A 19,820-nucleotide genomic window follows, 5' to 3' on the forward strand; every position below is an offset into this window, starting at 1 on the left:
CGGCACTGATTACGTTTCTGGGTTCGACGCCACGTTTGCGCCTTGTCTGTGGCACAGGAGCATATCATAGAATAAAGAACATGAAGTCACGATCAAGGAAGAAACTCCAAATTTCAACTCCGTCGACCGGGTCGCAGGAACGGCGGCCAACTCCAAAAGCTCCAAGGCGTGCAACGCGGCACAAATTGTGACGCTCATAGTAATTTACTAGCCGAACCGCCACTATCGCTAAAGCAAAATATTTGGCTTAACATAATACAGAGGTGGTGTGAAAGAATCGTAATATACTAGAAAAATGCCAAATTACCTGCATTATTACAGCGCACTGTGTTTGAATTTGGCACAAAGGCACTTTCCTTCGGCTTGGCTCGACCTGGCTCGATGCCATTACGACTCGCCGCTTGTCACAGTGGCCGCAGTTTCGGCTGGTGCGTTTCCGCTACCGCTGCAGCGCACGTGTTTGGCATCAGCAGTCAGCAGTACGAGCAGCAGTCAGCACTGTGTTAGCGCACGAAGGAAGGTCAGCGTATCGAAAATGAGCCCGGAATCTAAGCAAAAAGCGGCCGTTGTCCTCTTCCTCGCAAAGAAAGTGTTTCACTGGGGATTCATACCCACAGTGCTATACTTGGGTAAGCCGTCTCTGTGCACTTGTTTGATTTTCTAGTTACAGCGCTTGTGTGAAGCCGTTGCGATGGGCCCGTTTAAGAACTCGCTGTGTTGAAATGGTACAGCAGACCCTGCATTGACTTCACACCCAAATTTGTAGCAGCGTTTCGCCTTCGTGCTAGGTCAAATTAATGACAATTATATATTTTTTCTCGGTTTTAGGATTTAAAAAAGGAAATGATCCAGGAATGCCTGAATTGTCACTGCTCAGGTAAGGAACCCCTTGCGTTCAGAATTATCTGATACTTGCACATCTGTTGTGTGCGTGTGTGTATGGCGTGGGAGGGGGGGGGAAGCAATTTCTTTTATTTGCCAATTAACTGCGAAGTAACAACACCTATGCATTTTAGCTGCACAGTAAGTGCGCGAGAGAGGTACAGTTTTCAGGTATGTATGTACTTCTGCAGGTTGATAGTTTGTGCAAGCTCGCAACACTCGGGGGCTAACTGGGAATTGATATCAGTTAAGATTTAAACCAATCAATATTGGTCAGAGCCTGAATGGCTCCCATGTGCAGCGACGCTGCCGTTATCGTTTGTCTTAAGAGCAGTATAAATGCAAAATTTACTGCCACATATGTAGCAACCCTGCAAATGCTACTACCACGTACTTTCGTTTTTGAACCCAATGTTTCTTGTGCCGGCACTTTTTTGTTTACATTTTCCATCTTTAAAATAGTGCTTTCTATTGCTATCATGTGATGGTTCAAGATTGGGAAAGTGGCTCCCCTTATTTGTAGAGTGGAAATTGAAACATACTTCGTTGCTTCTTTTTCAGTCTCCTTTGGCAGTGAAGATTTTCAGCCTCAGCAGGATTCTGTTGCCTTGACACTTGGCTCTGTCACAAGAAACATAGTGTAGGCGATTTGAAAACCCATCTTCATTTGTGAACATTTCCTTATTATCTCTGTGCCAGTCGAGTCAGTTTCTCACGATCACTTATGAAGCGCCACTATTGATTTGATCATGTGATTAAAATACATTTGAGGTTCATTTGTCGCATTTTATTGATGGCCATATATTTTGATGTAAAAACGAATTGCCTGATGTTTGACTTTATTCATCGTCATTCAGGTAGCATCTTGTATGTGGCAATATCTTTCAGTCATTGTCATGACTGTGATGATCTGGAATGAGCAACTACAAAGAAAAATTACAGAGGCACACAGCACAGCTTTAGCAGGTTAGGCAGCATACGACAAACGTTCTGGACAGAACAAAGTGAAGACTAAATGTTTGATGTTTGTGGATAATGTGCGTGCCACTTGAATAAATGGAAACTACTGCTGTTAGGAGTTTAGGACCTTGAACACCAAAGTGGAAACTAAATTGTGTCGTATTAGTAAATTTTGCTTCTACAATACCAAAAAAGCCAGTCTTGCTGTGAGAGGAGGCTTAATAAGTCAGAGTAGATGCCAGTGCCACCATTTAGCCACTGCCAGTGGTGGCACTGGCTAACACTCCCAAGGTTAGTTTTACTAGCAACACATAAATACTCAAGAAAGTGGATGTGGAAACTGCGCTGCGGTAGCTCAATTCTTTAGAGCATCGCATGCGTAATGCGAAGACGTGGGGTCTTTCCCCACCTGCGGCAAGTTGTTTTTTCATACTTTCCTTGCAATTGATTTATCATTTCTTTAATCCACTTGGTAAGTACAAGTAATTTCCCCCTGTGTTTTCCTTGGTGTCACTGTTTGTTGGGGGGTTCTCATGACACAATAAAAATTGGGCCCTTTGGTTAACTTAACCCCTTTCTTCTTGTTCAATGTATGGCAATGTGCTTTCAGCATGAAAATTAAAAAATATACTATACTAGCTTTTATGTTTTTGAGTAATTGACTGCTTACCATGAAATAAATGAAAATAGAGCTTTGAAAGAATACTTTTATGAGCCTCTTTGTTCACTTTAGTGTCTCTTTAAATTATTTAACATCATAATGTCCGTGCTGCACAGGCATTTTTAACAATATTAGAAAGCTTGATGATAGCTGCAATTAATCCAAAAAGTTTGTCTGCTAATCGTAACATTATAAAAAATAGTTACTAAGCAGGCAAAAGTCCGAAAAGTGTCACTAAAAACATTTGTAGGCGTATTTTATGTAGAGATGTTTTGGACTACTTCAGAAATTGTTTATCATGTGCATTCACAACATCTAACTTGCGAGTGAGAGTATGTATTTGATAGTCAAGAAAGCACTGTGATGCCGTACTAATGGCAATAATCTTTAAAGCACCGAGCAGTTGATCTGATTTTTGAAGCCTGTGTGGTGCGAATACAACTCAGTGAATCAAGACGGAACTTTGTATGAAGAATGCGTGTTCGAAATTATTTCAAAGTTTTAGATGAATTGGGGGTGCCATTGGAATCTTCCTTTGAACAGTAAAATCAATTTTAGAATTGTCATTGGCAAGTGGCTCAGCTTTTCTTAAAACTTTCAAAGTAGATGTGTTCTAAAAGCCAGGCTTAGCTTGCAGAGAAGCATGTGTACCATGGGCTTCATTAGCCTTTGTTTGTTTTGTAATATAATCCAACACTTAAAAAAAGTTCACACCATTTGGGGCGTATCTTGTCCCACAACGGTAATCGCCATCTGTCTTGCCCGCATTTCGTTTAACGGTGTGAGCCCAGTACTTCCAAGTCACGAATGGCATGTGGGTTATCAGCGTGATATAGCATTCTCGACAGGAAACTAGCGAGCAAAGCATTTCCAAGAAATGAATGGCAAGCAAGGCAGATTACGATTATTGTTGTGGGACCAATATACACCCTAAAGGGTGCAAATGTGTTAGGAGTGAATTTCATTGAATTTCACAGTTAATCACATTTGACATCACTTTAATAGTGCTTTTGGCATAGTGCGATGCCAAAAGCCCTTTTACACAACCTCTATTGCTGCTCTTCTTTTACGACGGTCAATAACACCATGACACTATACAATTCAACATGGTTTAAATTGTGACCATAGTTAAACCATTGGGCATTACTTTCCACAGGACTCTGTATTAGAATGTGATTGTTGACTGGCTGCCTTATAACTGGATTATTACAATATGAGTACTGTACATTATAAAAAATGAAATCGCCATTAAATGCAATGAGCGGGGATGTGAAATGAGTCAAGCAGGTAGTGGGGGGGATTGTAGACTTCTCTAGCATTTGCAGCAACTTATGAGGAGTCCGTGTGCTGTTGTCCGACTAAAAAGAGCAGTTTGGCATATGGAGTGTGCAGTAAGCTGTATATATTTATGGCAAATAGGTACTCTTGAAATACTTGTCACATTGTGCAGTGCCGTCAAAATTTGGCTAACATTAGTCTTTGTTTGGACCAACATTTTGAGGAACCACGTTTGTTTTAGACCAGAGCTTCCAGGTTCTTGGGTATTTTTTTTTTTATGTGATGCAGTCTCTTGAAGAAAGGCCTAAAAAAGAAGCCAGAATTGTTGAGTAAGCTCACTGAACTAACACTGCTTGAAATACGAGGAGTCTCACATATGCATAGTGGGGCAAATATCAAGACACGGCTGGCATTTACAATTAAATGCTCAACAGCAAGACGGAAAAAAAACGGGGGGGGGGGGGTAGGTGTGGTGTTAAGAGTTTACACCCCATATCAGAACACATTCCTGCCTTATGAATGGTGCAAATATGTATTCTGAACGTAACGGTTGAATGTGATTAGGAAAGATTTATGCATTCATCATATAGTAAGCTAAGCTATATACAGCACTTGCAGTTCCAGGATAAAACGTTTCCCAAAAATGTATTTTGATCACATTTTTTTCACATGGCATTCTTCTGGGCTGAAGCACACTGTCCACTTCTGCAGGCGTGACTAAAATTCTTGAATGTCTCGACCTCTTTTTTTCTGTTCTGCTGGTGTGTTTGCTTTTAAACTTTTCAATTGACGCTATTCACTGTTGTCTCAGAAGGTTATGTATCCACGAAGTACAAGCCGACACTGCTGAAAAGAAAGTTGCGGTTTTTCCCAGTTTAGACAGATCTCCAATCGTACAGGTCAGGATAAGGCAGCACTTCAATGACAGGCTGCAGGCTTACTTCAAATGTGAACATGCAACAAGAAGTGGTCAAAAATTAACAGTGATGCAAAAATGATTTATTATGAGCACAGGGTTCATCATACAGTCTTCAAAATGCTTGGTCAATTTTTATGCTACAATCTTTGGGTCCACAATATGCATGCAGGTGTTTTCATTTTTATCACACGTGAAACATTGTGGTGTATCTTGCCGATACAATGCCAGGAGATTCATGATAACACTGCGGCATGACTAGATGAGGACAGAGAAGAAAATTACACATGGACAGTGCTGTGTATATGCCTTTTTTTTTCTCTATCCTCATCTAGTCGCACTGCACAGTGTTATAATGAATCCCAACCTACTTACCCGCCAACGTGCTTTAGCCAGGCGGTCCCATGATGAGTACATTTTCTTACAGGCCTCTTGCAGCGCACTAAGCCTGATAAAGTGCATGCTATACAAGTGAACTTACATGCACTATGTAAAGCTTGTCACTGTGTGACAGAAGACTAGTAGATTAAAACACTGACGAAAAAGGAAGCCTGCTTTCAAGAAAGACACAGATACAATGCACTGTGTGTGCACTTTTCGCATTGCTCAAGATAGCACATCACGATTGCTAATGGTGAAAAGGTGATAAGTAAGCTGCCTTATATGAAAATGCCTGCTAGCAGTGAAGTGAATGAAAGGAAATACACAAATAGTGATGTCCACTATTACAATATATAACACCAGTGCACTTTAAGGCAGATCTGCTATGTACAAGTATTTGTTATGAACGTAGCTGGTGTCCATACATCTTGAGTACAACAGTGATAACAGCTGTGAGTGAACTTGAAACTTAAGACCAAGTACTACAGCCCTTTTCTCTGCGAAGGAAAAATAGAGCCAAGATCAAAGATGTAGCAGCGAGGAATGCTGATAAGAGCAGACAGCTGTGTGCACAAGCCTCTTAGTTGCACAGCCACTGAACAACTATTGATGTTCTAGTGCCACTTGAGCTTATTTGTCAGCCAAGGCACATTTTAGGTAGTCTTGTTCGAATAGTCATCACTGTTGGAGAGCCTTAGTAGCCAAGTACAATAATATTGTGTATGTTTTTCACTGTGTGCTTATGCTATGTCACAATTAGCACAGTTATAATGTCAGCATAATACAAGCTTTCTTTCTTCTGATAAAAACACTACAGCATGTAATCAGTTTCTCAGACAAAATCTTGCATATGCTTGTGTGTTATGCAATTCGCTATGAGAGACGGTAACCTGGTGCCTGTGAATGCCCATTGATAAATGCACATGGATGCCTGCTGATGGTTTTTTTAGTATTTGGAATCTGGCAGCAGCAGCCCCACAAGGCCTTGTGCTTTCTGTTAACACCATTAGAAATAGGCATGTAACTTCAACAGTGCTACACAAACATTCATAAGTGTGACAGTGCAAAAGAACATAACATCTCTTGTTTGTGAGGCCTCCAAAACCACATAAGCACTTTGCAGTGAAGCAAAGCGTTGTTTGTGGCATATGTGAAAACAGTCACATTACGCAACTTTACATCTGACGTAGAACATGCACGAAGATGCCAATTCACCTGAGGCTTAGTGGGTGTGTTGGCTATGCACGAAAGAGTAGAAAGTCTCGTGGAGTCCAGCTCAAAACTGCCTATTCATATGTGCTGCACACTGGTACACTGGTTTCCATTTTGTTCCTTCTGAAGAGGTGGGCACACACCACAATGATCATATACACGACTAGAAGGCATGCTTAAAAGAGCACTGACAAAGGTTTCTCTCTCGTCTTTTTCTTTCAGGGATTAATGTCGGCCCATTAGTTATCGCATGAAGACTCAATTGCATGAGAGTGAAACAAATAGTTAATTACATCATACGGTAATGCAACCCGTTCTAAATGCATGGCAAGTGCTGCAGCAATTTCGGCTGGACTTGAAGCAGGCTTCCTCATTGCATCACTGAAATCCTCGGAGGTGTTGGTCATTAGTACTGCAAACCATTGACACATGGGTCAGTTAGCCTGGTACAGTGACTGCGGACCACTCCATGAACATGTTGCCAAATGTAAAGATATTAAGCATTCAAGCGGATAATAGTGCAAAGAAACTTGGAGGGAGCACTCCACATTCTGAAAGAACCGACAGCAGAGGACCAAGCCTATCCTGTGTCAAATGTGGAGGAGCAAAAAAAAAAAAAAAAAAAAAAGATGAGCGGTGCGGCAGCGTACGCCCAGCTTTCAGCAACACTGTCATGATGTGGCTTGTAACTGCTGCACTGGGATGACTGATGAATCTGTCAGTAGTTTGTGCCACCACACGACTGCTGCCTCCAATTTTTGTTGGTAATAAGGAGGCCTGCTAAACATGCCCTATGCCTCAGGCTGTGCCCGATTTGGTGTGCATTTTGAACTTTGATTGCATTAATAAATTATATAAGTAATGGTTTGCTGCTTAAAGACCCATACCTTGATTGCAAAGCTGATGTTCAAATAAAGCAAAAGAAAGCAAGACAAAAAATTTTCTAGTATTTCCTTAAGATTACTTCTATTTCTCTAAGATGACTTCTTTGAGTATGCGTAGTGTATCTAGGTGACCACTTCCAAACAAAGTGTACCTCACGTGAATTGCAGCAGTGTTATTACAAACTAGCATCAAACATTTAAGAGATACTTCCACAACACAGATAATTTGCTCCAAGGCATTTTTAAAACATTAGTAGGTTAAAAGATGATTGTCAGAAGTGCAGCATTGGTGAATTAACATAATCGCGACCAATTTCATTGCAACACAAGTGTGCACAATACGTTCAGTGCACCGGGTGCGTTACATGTTACGTTGCTTGCAGTACATTTTGATAATGTGGTGTGCAGAACTGTGCCCCAGGCATCCCGACACAACCCAAGACACACACTGTACCTGCACCATGCAGAGAAATGTGGGACCCGAGAGTTGCAACTGGGCACATCTCTCGGACTATTACTAGCATTATGTCTTCGTAAATGTACATAAAGCTGTGCTCGTAAACCATGCCTGCACTCATTCGAATCGCCACTTTCAAAGTGTATCTTCACTTGGATCCTCAATCAACTCCCTTGTTCCCTCCCATTTCCTCTTTTGAAGTGTCGTGCCACAGTGTGTGTGGCAGATTACTCCACCTTTCTAAATTGTGTACACGCTTCAAGTAGCTTGAGACGCTCACTTTCTAGCACTACACTCGCATACAGTAAGCATGCTGTATGCTTATGACAACAATCATTACTAAGAGATTCTGCTAACAACAAGAGCATCCTGGGGAGATTAACGTTTGATAACAGGTGATCGATGTGTGCCTGAGCACAAACAACAAGGATGAATAAATATTGCTTCAAGTCTATCAACTGCATTAACAAGCAGGCACATATGAAGGGTCACCGCATAAAGAGTGACACCGCTGACACTGTACCAGTGCTGAAAAATAATCTGGTGGCCCTTCATACACAATAACTTGGTGGAAGCAATGTGCACCAAAGGCTTGACCATTGCTCGACTGACTGGCACGGTTGGCACTAACAAATAACTCGAGTTCTTTTGTAAGGCATCCTGGATGCAATATTTTATGTTTAGCATTTTTATTGTTCTAAGTAAGAATTTGTCTGTAGGATTTGAATGAGAACGTAATCGGGGCTGCTATGTTATAAGAGCTTTGCATTGCTGCAAACTTGCGTTCACCATGTAGGGCAGCAGAAGTTTGGTCAACTTATGAACATAGAGAGGGAAAAAGAAATAAAACAAATGAAGCATGCATTGCTTTAACAATACAAAGCCTCCGGAAGTGATGTCATTCTGTTTTTGTACTTTGGTAAATGTATTCTTCAAAGTATAATAAAGTGCAAGGTTTCTTAATTCTCAGCTGGGAAAATTTATCTCTTGTAACCACTAACATCAGAAAATAATTCTAGTTTGAATGTGCAGTACATAGCAATCTTCCCAAGTCCGCAAGTATAACTGATCCTGTTTTCCTTTTACTGCCCTTACGTTCAGTAAAACAGGAAATTGGGTGACTTGTTGAGAGCTGATCATACTGAACTGTGGCACAAATGAGACAGCAAAAGAGCAGAATAGCATGGTACACTAATATTGACACGTGTCAATATTAGCGTACCTGCCCTGCCAACAAAAGTTTTCACGATGTGAAACTTGTGACTAGAACCACATTTCTGTGGCCCGAGAGCACAGTCTAGATTCTTCAGGCGAGAGACGCACTGTGTAGGCTATGTGCAGCAAGTATGTTCAACTAAGCCCTGTGCTTAGAGACGATACAGTTTTTTTTTTTTTTCTTGTACACTGCCTTGCACTCTGTTTTGAACTGCAGCACAAGAAATGGACGTGACGCAAGAAAGAACCACACAACAACCCTGTGCTGTGTTTTTGCCATCGTTTTTCTTGCGTCTCTTTCTAGCACTGCAGTTTAATATCTTCAACCAGCTAGCCCAAGTCTCTATCCTGTCAAAGTTTTTGCAGCACAGTCAAAGGGACTGACAACCAATTTTCATGGTACCTATTTTTTTTTACGCAATGGAAAGCTTATCAGTCAGAATGTCTAATCATGAAGTGGTAACGTGGAAAACACCATGGAACATTTATTGTCAGAATTTTTTGACCTGCACTGAGGATGTAGTCATTCAGTGGAAGCTTGCTGAAAACGGTGATAGGCGAGAATGATAGCGATTGTACGCTGGTGTTAGTGGGAGGCAGACGGCAAGTGTGGCCATAACTGTGAGAAAGTATTATTTTGTTTATCAAGTCGACGTTCCTGCGATTCATGTTTTCCAAAGTGAAAGTATTTCTGCGGTAATAGCTATGTGTTTTCATGGTTGCCTGTCTAACTGCTTTGGTATTTAACAAGTCAAAATGAAACCAATCAAATCGAAAACAAAATGACGGTGTTACAAAAAGTATGCAGTTCAGCGTGTAGCCGTAGCCATGCGCGCGTATTTGATTTCCGAAGCATACAATAAAGTGCAAGTGTCTAATAATATAGCAACTGCAATTTTAAGCAATAGTTATATTGTGCTTGATAACAGCTGACTTACGTGCGGTAATCTGATAGACTACAACCGAAGTGCCAAGATTTCTCTGCCAGGCTTCGTCACTTACTGGTTTTCGAGACTCTCTTTGCCAATTTAAAACTATAACTCCCACTTGAATAGCAAACATCATGCTGCATTCGATCACTATAAATCACAGTCATTTAATTTTCATCTGTGTCTTGCAACACATTCTGGTCAGTTGTCAGTCCCTTTAAGCAGTGTTGACCCCCATATTGCTTAACAAACTAAGAAAAATATTTGAGCAAGGAAGTGTTGTTGTGTGTCCAGGTGCCGTGCGGAAAACACAGGGCGGCATAGTGTCAAGACTGAAGCTTGTGGTGTAAGCAGAAAAAAATTGTCCACCCTACTGTTCTAAGTGTGTCTGCGAGCTCTATACCTAGAGGTCACATTTCTGCATAGGCTCTGTCAAAAGTAAGTTCAGAGGACTCGAACAAGTTTTTGTCCTGTGCCTGTTACCAAAATATCGGTGATGAATGCTGGCAGAGCCATTCAAACTACACAGTATGATTGTACTTTTTCGGACATTCATCAATACAAAAAACAAATAATGTCACATGACGCTTATTACTATAGTTGTTTATGTTGCAGTGGCCTTGTGTCACGTTTCTGTGCACTAATGCTCGCTACGAAATAGTATCCGGCATGCTAACACTACAGTTTTCACAAGGTTCTTTCGCACCATGCTTATCTAACCTCAAAACTTTTGTTGTGAGTGGAAACAAAAGTGCACTATGAATCATTGGAAATGTGCGAAAAAAGGCGAGCGTTACGTAAGCAACTTTAGTGCTGAATGACACCAGTGATGCTGGGAATTTTGTTCAATGTTAACAAAAGTGTGTATGTGCATGAGCATGTGTGAGGGAGAGGGTAAGTATGCTTTCAGATGTGCAGGTCTTGGGCCCTTAGAAACAGATGCAACTATTGTGCTACTCTACCTATATGTCCTCTTGATGTGCAACAGCTCAGCAAACATATCAAATAATAACTGTTTATCAACACTGCCACTAGCTTCTAGGTTGCTTCATATTCCTGTTTCAGTGTATTTCAGGAATATTGCAGAAGTGTGGTGTGCCACACACAACAGCGTAAATGCTGAGCTGCCACTCGTACCGTTACCTGCAGTGAAATCATTTGTGGATGAATGGTATTACGTGCATGAGAGCTTCTGAAGGCACATTTGTGCTGAAGCACAAAAGGCAGCCATTTTGTAACAATGCCTTCCCCTTGATTCTATGCCTCTCTTATACTCTACCATTCATGGCCAGTTGATCCCATTGATAAACAAGTGGAGCGTGATGCTGACCACTGACAAACTACGAGAAGGAATATCATTGGAAACGGCATTGCTAGAAAATCAGAGCCCAGCTCACAAACTGTCCAACGAGATCACTTACTGAAGAAAAAAGAAATGTTCTAAATGCAAAAATAGTATAATGAAATATACAAAACTAATTCAATAATCTATACATAATGTAATGTACCACGCATTGTTACGACTCACCAATGCAATCCCATGTTTACAACTATGGTGCACCTGTGATGTAACATGGCACTGTTTGGGATGATGTGTAATAGAAATATGCATGCCTGATGGTATATTCTGACAAGTTGAAGTGATCTTGAGAAGCCAGAAATAGCCTATACCATGAATGCATTTGCGGTACTTTTGCTCACACAACACCCATGTTTTCCCCCTGAAACTAAATTGTGAGGCGAGGCGCTACACAAACATCACAGTGCTATTTCAGACTACAGCGCTGCCAGAGCTGCAGCGTTATGAAGCTTGTTTTGGTGATACTTTGCTGTCGTTAAAATGCTTGGAGCATCAACGCAAACAAGAGCAATACTGTCTGAAGCTAGAAGTCTATAGTAAGGTGGTTGTGTGCATGCACATACCGTATTTACTCATGTAAGGCCTGCATTCCTTACAGCCCATGTAAAAAAAACTGGGAAAGGAGCTTCACCAAATGGCACTTGCATTAATGTTAATGCATGCAGCGATTCATGTTTAGCAATTGGAACATTAAAAGTGATGAGGAAACTGCTGAAAAATAATAGTCTTCAAATTGTGTGATTAGTGGTAGCACATTGCGAGTGACAGTCACAGTGCAGTACTCGGTGTGAGCTAGTGGCCATTAATCGGACTTGTACAAGATTTGCACCCTGCGATGGAATAAGAGTGAAGGTCTCACATGATCAAATACAGTGTACACTCTCTGATGCATGCTGGTGGTATCAACACCAGAACTGCCTTATTGTCAGCCACGCATTGTGGTCCCTTCTCCATTCACCTTGATGCTGAAATCATGGTAGGGAATACAAGACGTCATTAAAAAGGGCTCTGCAGTCTTAATGGAGGCATACAGGCACTATAACATTTCTTAAACATGGTAGGTAATTGTACTCTGTGGTTATCTCTACATACCTTACTCTACATTACAGTCAGCATAAATTCCAAGGAAACAACAAAATGTGGCTTTGAGCGAGTACAATGCGTACATTAAAGAATTAAAAATTACACTACAGAAGCTGTGTACTGTTAACGATGAAAACTCACTGCCCTCAACCAGAAGCAAGGAAACTTTTTCAAAATGCTTGAATTTCCTTTTTGTGCATTTTTCACGACCTGTAAACATTTGTCCCCAACTGCAGTGAGCAAAACTATTGGTAGAAACTCTGTTAAGCCTGATACCTTGATAAACGAGACATTACAAACGTCTGGTAAGACAACAGGCTTCCAATGTTCTCTTTTTACATTCGCTTCAAATTAAGTCTACTGTGTAGACAAGCAGCAGCAGTACTAGTATAAATCAAAGCCTTAAGAAATACTATGGATGACACTTCTTAGGTGCATGCCAAGCAAGCTACAGCCAGTTATTAGTGCTCTTGTCCACACAACAAAACCAGCAAACTTCTCATTAAAACAATTAACAGAAAAAGCCTTTGCTATATGCTTTTTTGTAGGGCTTGCTATGTTTGTTGCTTATTGCTCAATGCACAATTAAATGTTGCCATATTGAAGGTCACTTTTAAATATAGATTTAAACATAAGGTATATTAACCCTGTTATCTGACCAACAGTGCATTGTAATTTTTTCTACACTACAACAACAAGAAAGTGAAGTTTTGAGATATGGAACAAGCAGCTGTATTTCTTTTTTCCAGCCACAGATGAACGGCTTACAGAGAACTGCAATTAATGTTCATGTACCCGTGTAATAACAACTTTGCCATTCCCTTGATTCTATTCAAATGGCAGATAAAGTGGCTTTTCCATGTAGTTTACTGTCTCCTCACTGCACTCGTGTTTTGCTGCTTTCTTTCAGAGCATGCACCCTCTTATTGAGGAGTGAAATCCAAGTGGATTGGTATGGATCAATGATATATAATTAAGAGTGCAATAAAGGTGAGGATGAAGGTGACCAACACAGCAAAAGCACTGTGTTTTCAAGGTCAAGACAAAAACGGTGTTGGCACAGCAGATGTAATTTGCGCTAGGAAATGAATTATGTGAAAAACCGCGAGGCGGGGGAAGCTTTACAACAGATAAAGTGGGCATCCACCTGAAGCGTAGTTGTTTCGGTGAGTTGGCAACGCTTGATTTGTTGTATCTAGCGCATCAAAAATGAGGACAAAAGGAGAAAGTTCTACACATGTAGTGCTGTGTCCCTGCAGAAATTATGCCTCTTCGTTCTATGCAACCTCTCTCTCGCCTTTCCTTCTAGTACTTTGTTGTAATGCAGCAGAACAACATTAGACAAACACACAGTGCTCTATGTGTTTGTTTAATGTGCCTTTGTGTGTTCCCATCATTCAGCCTGCGCTACAACAAAGTAGGAGTTGCCATACCAAGAAGGCCCATATATAGCTACCCTCATCTACTCTTACCTTTCGTTCTCGTTTTCTGTGCGCTACCTACACGAAATCAACCAGCTGAAGCTACTTTTGAGGCGACCGATTGGTCGATGCCAACTACCATTTTCTCCTAATTCGCAAGTGCACATCTCTGCATTGCACATTTACGCAACTAGTGGCAGCACCGGTCGCAGTTCAAATGCAGACGGAGCCTTAGCTGCACATGCTGGCTTGTCTCCTGCACATAGTTTGCCTCCTGACATGGCACACATTTTCCATGTCGTAAGATGCACAAACAGTATTTGTACGTGCCAACTACAAAAATAACCGTGCCATCATTATAGCTGGTCAATCTGCTAGCCTTGCAAGTATGAAGAGGGTTCATAAAGCTTCCTCTACCCTGTGCATTTCAGCAGAATCAATCTACTTATTCAGTGTTCCTGCACCTTGAGGTTGTTGATTAATTCACCTTCACCTTGCTATCTACTAGCCTTCGGGTTAGCTCAGTTGGTATACCTAGGAAACACAGTGGGGCTTGGTTTAATCCTGATGCTGCAATGAATATTTCTTCAGCCACAAAGCTTTCTTTTTGAGAAAACTGTATAGATTCTTGCAACTTTATACTGCAGTCAGATGGATATCAACCTTCCTATTCAGCAAACCTCCTTAAGTTTGCCTTGCCCAGAGGACAACCCTTCATTTTGGAGCACAAGGTACCCTGGAGTTTCCAGTAAGTGACATACAGTACAGCATGATAGTCTATCAACTAGCCCAGCAATAGCAGGGTAACTGTGTTGAGAGCTTCTGGCCGGGATGAACTGTTTCAGCCTGATCCCAGCATTTGCAAACAAACTATACTTGCTTGTTGGGGAGAAACATCCAGTGCACTCTAAAGAGACGTGGCAAATAGTAGGGTATGGGAATGAACTAGTTCCTGTTCCGTTGCTTGTGGTATAGCGTGACCCATGTCACGCTGTACTACAAGTAGTGGCAATGGCAATTGATTTTGAAGAAGCACAATGCTGCAAGGACTCGCAGATTAAATTCACCTTGATAAAATTCAGTTATTAGTAAAGCTGTACATGCTCAATATATGTGCAAGCGTGCGGACACCTCATTCCATCACAGGGGTCACCAAAAGCCTATAATTTGAACTAAATTCTTGCACTGTGAATCATGTCATCAATGGATCATGCATGGCAGACTTATCAATACATATAAGGAACGCAAATTTAATTTTTAGGAAGCATGATGCGTCTTTTAGTCGAATGGAACAGTCAATGAAACAGCCTTAGTGCTGTGTGACACACAATGAAACAATTTTCACAAAATGCTTCCTTGACCTAGCAAACAATCTTTTTAATGAAAATGACAGTCACCTCTGGAAATGGAAAATGTTATAGAAGTTTAGGTGTGAATGCTTTCGGGAGACAGGTGAGTTCGGTGCATGTCATTTGAGTATATGCTTGCCTATGGCTGCACTGTTCTAAACGTGGGTTAAATGTATATTCTTATTTACAGACATTTTCACTGACATTCTTCACTATGTGCTGCCATGAATAATTGCACCTAACTGAAACTTCCTACATTTCTGTAGTTACAAAAATGGAAAACATAAGTTAACAAATGTGTTGTAACCTAACGTTACTATTGTGCGTATGAAGCTGCACAATCTGAAGCTTTATTACAAGCTGGCATTAGGGTTGGAGAAAGACAACAGATGAAGTGGCACTGAATCCTTTGACTGCTCTCTCGACTTCAACTGCACTTACTCTACATGTGAGTTCTTTGCAACTGCTGTATTTATGTTCTCACTATGACTAGTTCAACAGAAAGCCAGTACATACTATTGAAAATCCGAAAATACATGGCCAGAAAGTGGTAAATGAATTCTAACCACTCCTACCACCGTAACTGCAGACAACATTTTATGGTTGCGCAATGTTTACATAAGATGGCCACAGCCACTGAAACCTGCCAAACAAGGACAACTCTACATTTTATACAACATATCAGACACCCTGAACAATCACGCGATGGGTTCAGTGTAACATACATGAGGCTAATGCAGGTACTGCCACCACTAAGAGTCAGTGGCAGTGGAAACATGCCTTCGAGATCTTGCAGATCACCCAAGCAATGAACTGCATCGACAAACCTCTACCATAGTGATGTCCAAGCATTTCACGATATCTTTTGTGTACCTCCTAGCAATAAAACGAAACTATTCTCCAGTAACATCAAAGTGAAAAAGATAACACAAATGGCTGATGTGTGCTAGTTCTCTGCTGTCTATAGCAACTGAAAAATTGTGGATTGGAGCTTGTTCATTACAACCACACCATCTGCGAAGTGTGAAAGACTGCCCACCCCTCAGTACCTTCCATAACTATGCTCAAGCATAAAGCTGGCAGTGCTTCTGCTCTTTCAACCAGCATCCAGTGGCATTATCAATGAGATCAAGTGAGAGGGTCACTGAAGCTCAAAGTGGATTCTATCTACAGTTCAAATAATTGCACCATATCACTGGTGCTGCACTAGTGCACTGATCATGGCATAGATATGATCGAATGTGTGCTGTATCAGCCATGACGTAGGCCAAAGTACACTGTGGTCCTGTGTGGCACAATTTTTCTATGTGCATGTGAAACATAAGCTGAGGTGCAATTACCAATAGATCTAGTGTTGCTGATAATGCCAGTGGCTGTCAGAACAAGAAACACTAAGGCACTTCTGCACGTTACTGTTAAGAGCTTGGAGGTGGGCACACAAATTTGGCAGCTCATGCAAACGGATGCTGAAGAACTAGATGTCTCTATTGTTTCTGCCTTACAGTGAAGTTGTATTTCTCCAGCCACTGTCATGACCAGACAAGTGTTCAAGTGCATATCACTGTGAGAAAAAAAAAATTAGAGCAAGCATTTTTCTTTCTTTTCCAGTGGTATAAGCAGTACACATGTGCTTCTTTAACACTTACTCGGTAGTAATTCCAACTACAATGACGTTACTACAACAGGCTGTACTGTGCTTTTCATAGAGATCACATGTGTTAAGAACAAAAACACGTTTTAATGAGCCATTCCTAATAAAAGACAGCTAGACCCACTCCTCAAAAAGCATTCACACCCACTTCCACAAAACTACAATTTTTGACGGTGCAGTCTTAAATGAGCATGAGCCTAGAAACAGCCACGTTTTGGTTGCAGAGAAAAATCAGCCTCCTGGAAAAGTTGTCTGGGTAGCAGATTGACAAACAAACTGCACTGAAGTGAAATAGTTTCAAGTGAAATGGTAGGTGCACTCCAGCATACACATCAAATTCCACTAAGTGGCAATTCAGAGCATAATAAAACGACTATGTAAAGTGCAAGCTGCCACTTCTGCATGAAACTGCTGTGCAGCTTTCTGGAAACAAAGCAGAAACATAGCACAAACACTTTGTAACGTCCATTTTTTGCACTATTTTCAATATGCTACCTTGTAATCTTGCCCAGCTTTAAATGGCCAGCAAGTAAAACTATTCTGCTGAAGCTCACACTTTATAACTCTTCTAATATACCTCTCAAAACAACTCCTAAAGGCATGGTGACACTTATGAAAAATAGTGAAACAACAAAATGGCATCATGTTGGTCTGTCACTAACTTATGTAATCTGGTTGGCAGCCTTGAGTCCTAGCATTTTACGAACATATCATTGTGAATTATGTTTACATAGCAATTAAACTTTTGTGGCCAGTCCTTTCATTCACTCTTTATATCGTGCATTTAGGATGTGATAGTCTGTCTTTCAGGTAGTTAAGATGTATCCCAAGAAGTGAACATTACAGAAGGCCGAAGCTTGGATAAACATGAAACTACTACACAAGCTATGGCAGAAATAAACACATGAAGAAGATGTGCATTTATGTATACTGAGCATGTCAACACACGAGTCTTTCTTAAAAGAGCCAGAAAGATATTGTAGTTGTCACCGATCAGGCTATTTGGGTGCAAAGGGGGCTGGAGAGAAGTATCAAGCAAGCACGTCACTGTCTTCGTTGTCACTCACGCAATGGCCGAAGTTGCGAGCTATGCAGTCAGTGAGTGACCTCAGGTCCTCAGTGCGGCCCATGGCACCATTGAAACCAACTCCATAGTTGTCATACTCTGAGTCATAAGTAACACTGAGTGAGTCAATGCTGAGCAAGCGGCTGCTGGCACGTGAGGAGATACTCGTGTCATCCCCTTCGTGGCCCGCATCATTGAGGAGTGAGTTAAGGTCGCTTAGGGCCCCCTCCGCATCTGTTAGCCCTTGGTCGTTGGCAAGCGATGCGTCGTCCGTCGTGTAGCCACCACCATGATTGTCCATCAGTGGGGCTCCTTCTTCGTCTGCCTCGCTTGAACCATCGTTGCTCCAGCTGCTTCGTGAGTCAAGGTGCAACAGTGGTCCACTGAGAGGGTGGCCTGCTTCGGCCAATCGTAGTGCGATGCCTGCAGAGTCCTCGCCAAGCCTCATGAGAACACGCGGGGAGTTGCCGTTGAGCATGTCGCCCACGGCATATCTTGGCTGGACTGCCACACTGCAGTTCCCATTCTCCAGATAGTCTTCTATGGGTAACTCATCAGCATCGCTGCGCATGGACAGGAGTGGAGCCCTGACCTTGCCATGCTGCCAGACAAGTTGTTGCGATGCCGGACTCGAGTTGCAGAGCTGTTTACGAGGCACCTGCTCTGGGGAGTCAATCGGAGGTGATGCCACCATGTTGCTAACTGCCTCTTCATGAGTTCGTTTACGTGATCCTGAAGCATTTATGAAATACACTGCAAGCTCTGGATCCTCCCTTGTATTGGGAGCAGCTGCTTCTGGCAATGTGCGACTTAACTTACCGTCATGTGGCTGTCTCACATTGCGGCTAGGAGAGCAACCAACTTGAGGGAGACCTGGGCCAATGATATTGGGACTTGCCTCATAGTCACCCATAGACTGAGAATATGGGTACATACAGTTTGCTTGAGGACAGTTTGAATTTTTTAACAACAGCAAGGGAAAGCCAGGACCGGGCAAGCTTCCATGTGGCAATGACGGCTGGTCATTTAAACAGCGACTTTCCACTATGAGACTACCACTGCTAGAATTCCTGTCGTCAAGGTGACTGCTCCCACTTTCTGACCGGGGGTCGAGGCTGCAGTCATCAGTCAGCACAGCCTCACTTTGGTCACCAGGTAGCGAGGGAGGAGGCACCCTTATTTGTTTCAAGCTCTCCCAGGGGTCACCACGTGTAAGGGACTCCGGCTTGGAAGACACTCCGGTTTTCACTCTTGATCTGGACCCATGCGGAGGAGTGCTTGAGACAATGATGGGCTTGGGCTGGGTGTACGGTAGAACATCATCTTGAGGTGCCAGGGGTGTTACCTTTTGGTGCTGCCCGGCCCAGCTGTTGGGAGTGGACCCACTTTCTCTTCTCAGCTGCAGGGAGTTTGAGCTTAAGTGCGGAGGCAGACTTCCAGAGAGGCTATTATCCTCCCGCTGAGCCACTGTGCTAGGATTGCCCCCAGAGATGCCCTCCTCCCTTGGGCTGGACGCTGAGCGGCTAGTCTTGCGGTCGATGAGAAAGTAGGTCGTCATTTCTCCTTTGCCCTTCACCTTGACTTTCCCACGGCACTGGAACAGGTAGGGTCCGTCTCGAAGCAGCTGATAGACTTCCTCCGTCACCTGAAGCAGTAAATTTCATGCTAATGGTTTAAAATGCGGGATGCAAAGTCAAAAGTTACAAGTACAATTTATTATTCAAAAATGAACTTGCCACCATTAGGGCAGCACTGCAACATACAGCGAGAGAACGACACATCAAACACAGCATAATGAGTACGACGGGCGAAAAGGTGGTTTACTATAAAGTTTGAATCACTAATGTCATAACCTAATGGGAGGTCATTAGACATTGCATAAGCAATGAACAAAATTAGATTTACTAGAATTATACAGGGCATCCTGTGTAACTTCAGCCAAACTTTAAAAATATGCAAATGCCACATAGCTGGACAAAACCAATGTAACATTGTCTGCCGTCGCTTGGAGATATTCTGAATATTTATTGCATTTCTTCTAATTACATAATTAGTCGTAATTAATGAATTAAATTCTCAAATATTATAATTAGATGAAAAGTATCATTGAGAAAA

At 41.9% G+C, this 19,820-nt stretch overlaps 1 protein-coding gene across 3 annotated transcripts in view; it reads right to left on the bottom strand.

Annotated features, from left to right (window-relative positions):
* Nucleotides 1–4,758: 4,758 nt before the first annotated feature.
* LOC142572106 (adenylate cyclase type 1-like) overlaps nucleotides 4,759–19,820 on the bottom strand; it is a 234,123-nt gene continuing 219,061 nt past the window's right edge. For all 3 annotated transcript variants that reach the window (XM_075680972.1, XM_075680970.1, XM_075680971.1), the window contains exon 22: nucleotides 4,759–19,350. In XM_075680972.1, the coding sequence (XP_075537087.1) occupies nucleotides 17,671–19,350 (1,680 nt within the window). In that variant the 3' untranslated portion in view covers nucleotides 4,759–17,670. The remainder of the gene's footprint in view (nucleotides 19,351–19,820) is intronic.

The sequence above is a fragment of the Dermacentor variabilis genome, chromosome 2, assembly GCF_050947875.1.
Source record: "Dermacentor variabilis isolate Ectoservices chromosome 2, ASM5094787v1, whole genome shotgun sequence".
Classification (NCBI taxonomy): domain Eukaryota; kingdom Metazoa; phylum Arthropoda; class Arachnida; order Ixodida; family Ixodidae; genus Dermacentor; species Dermacentor variabilis.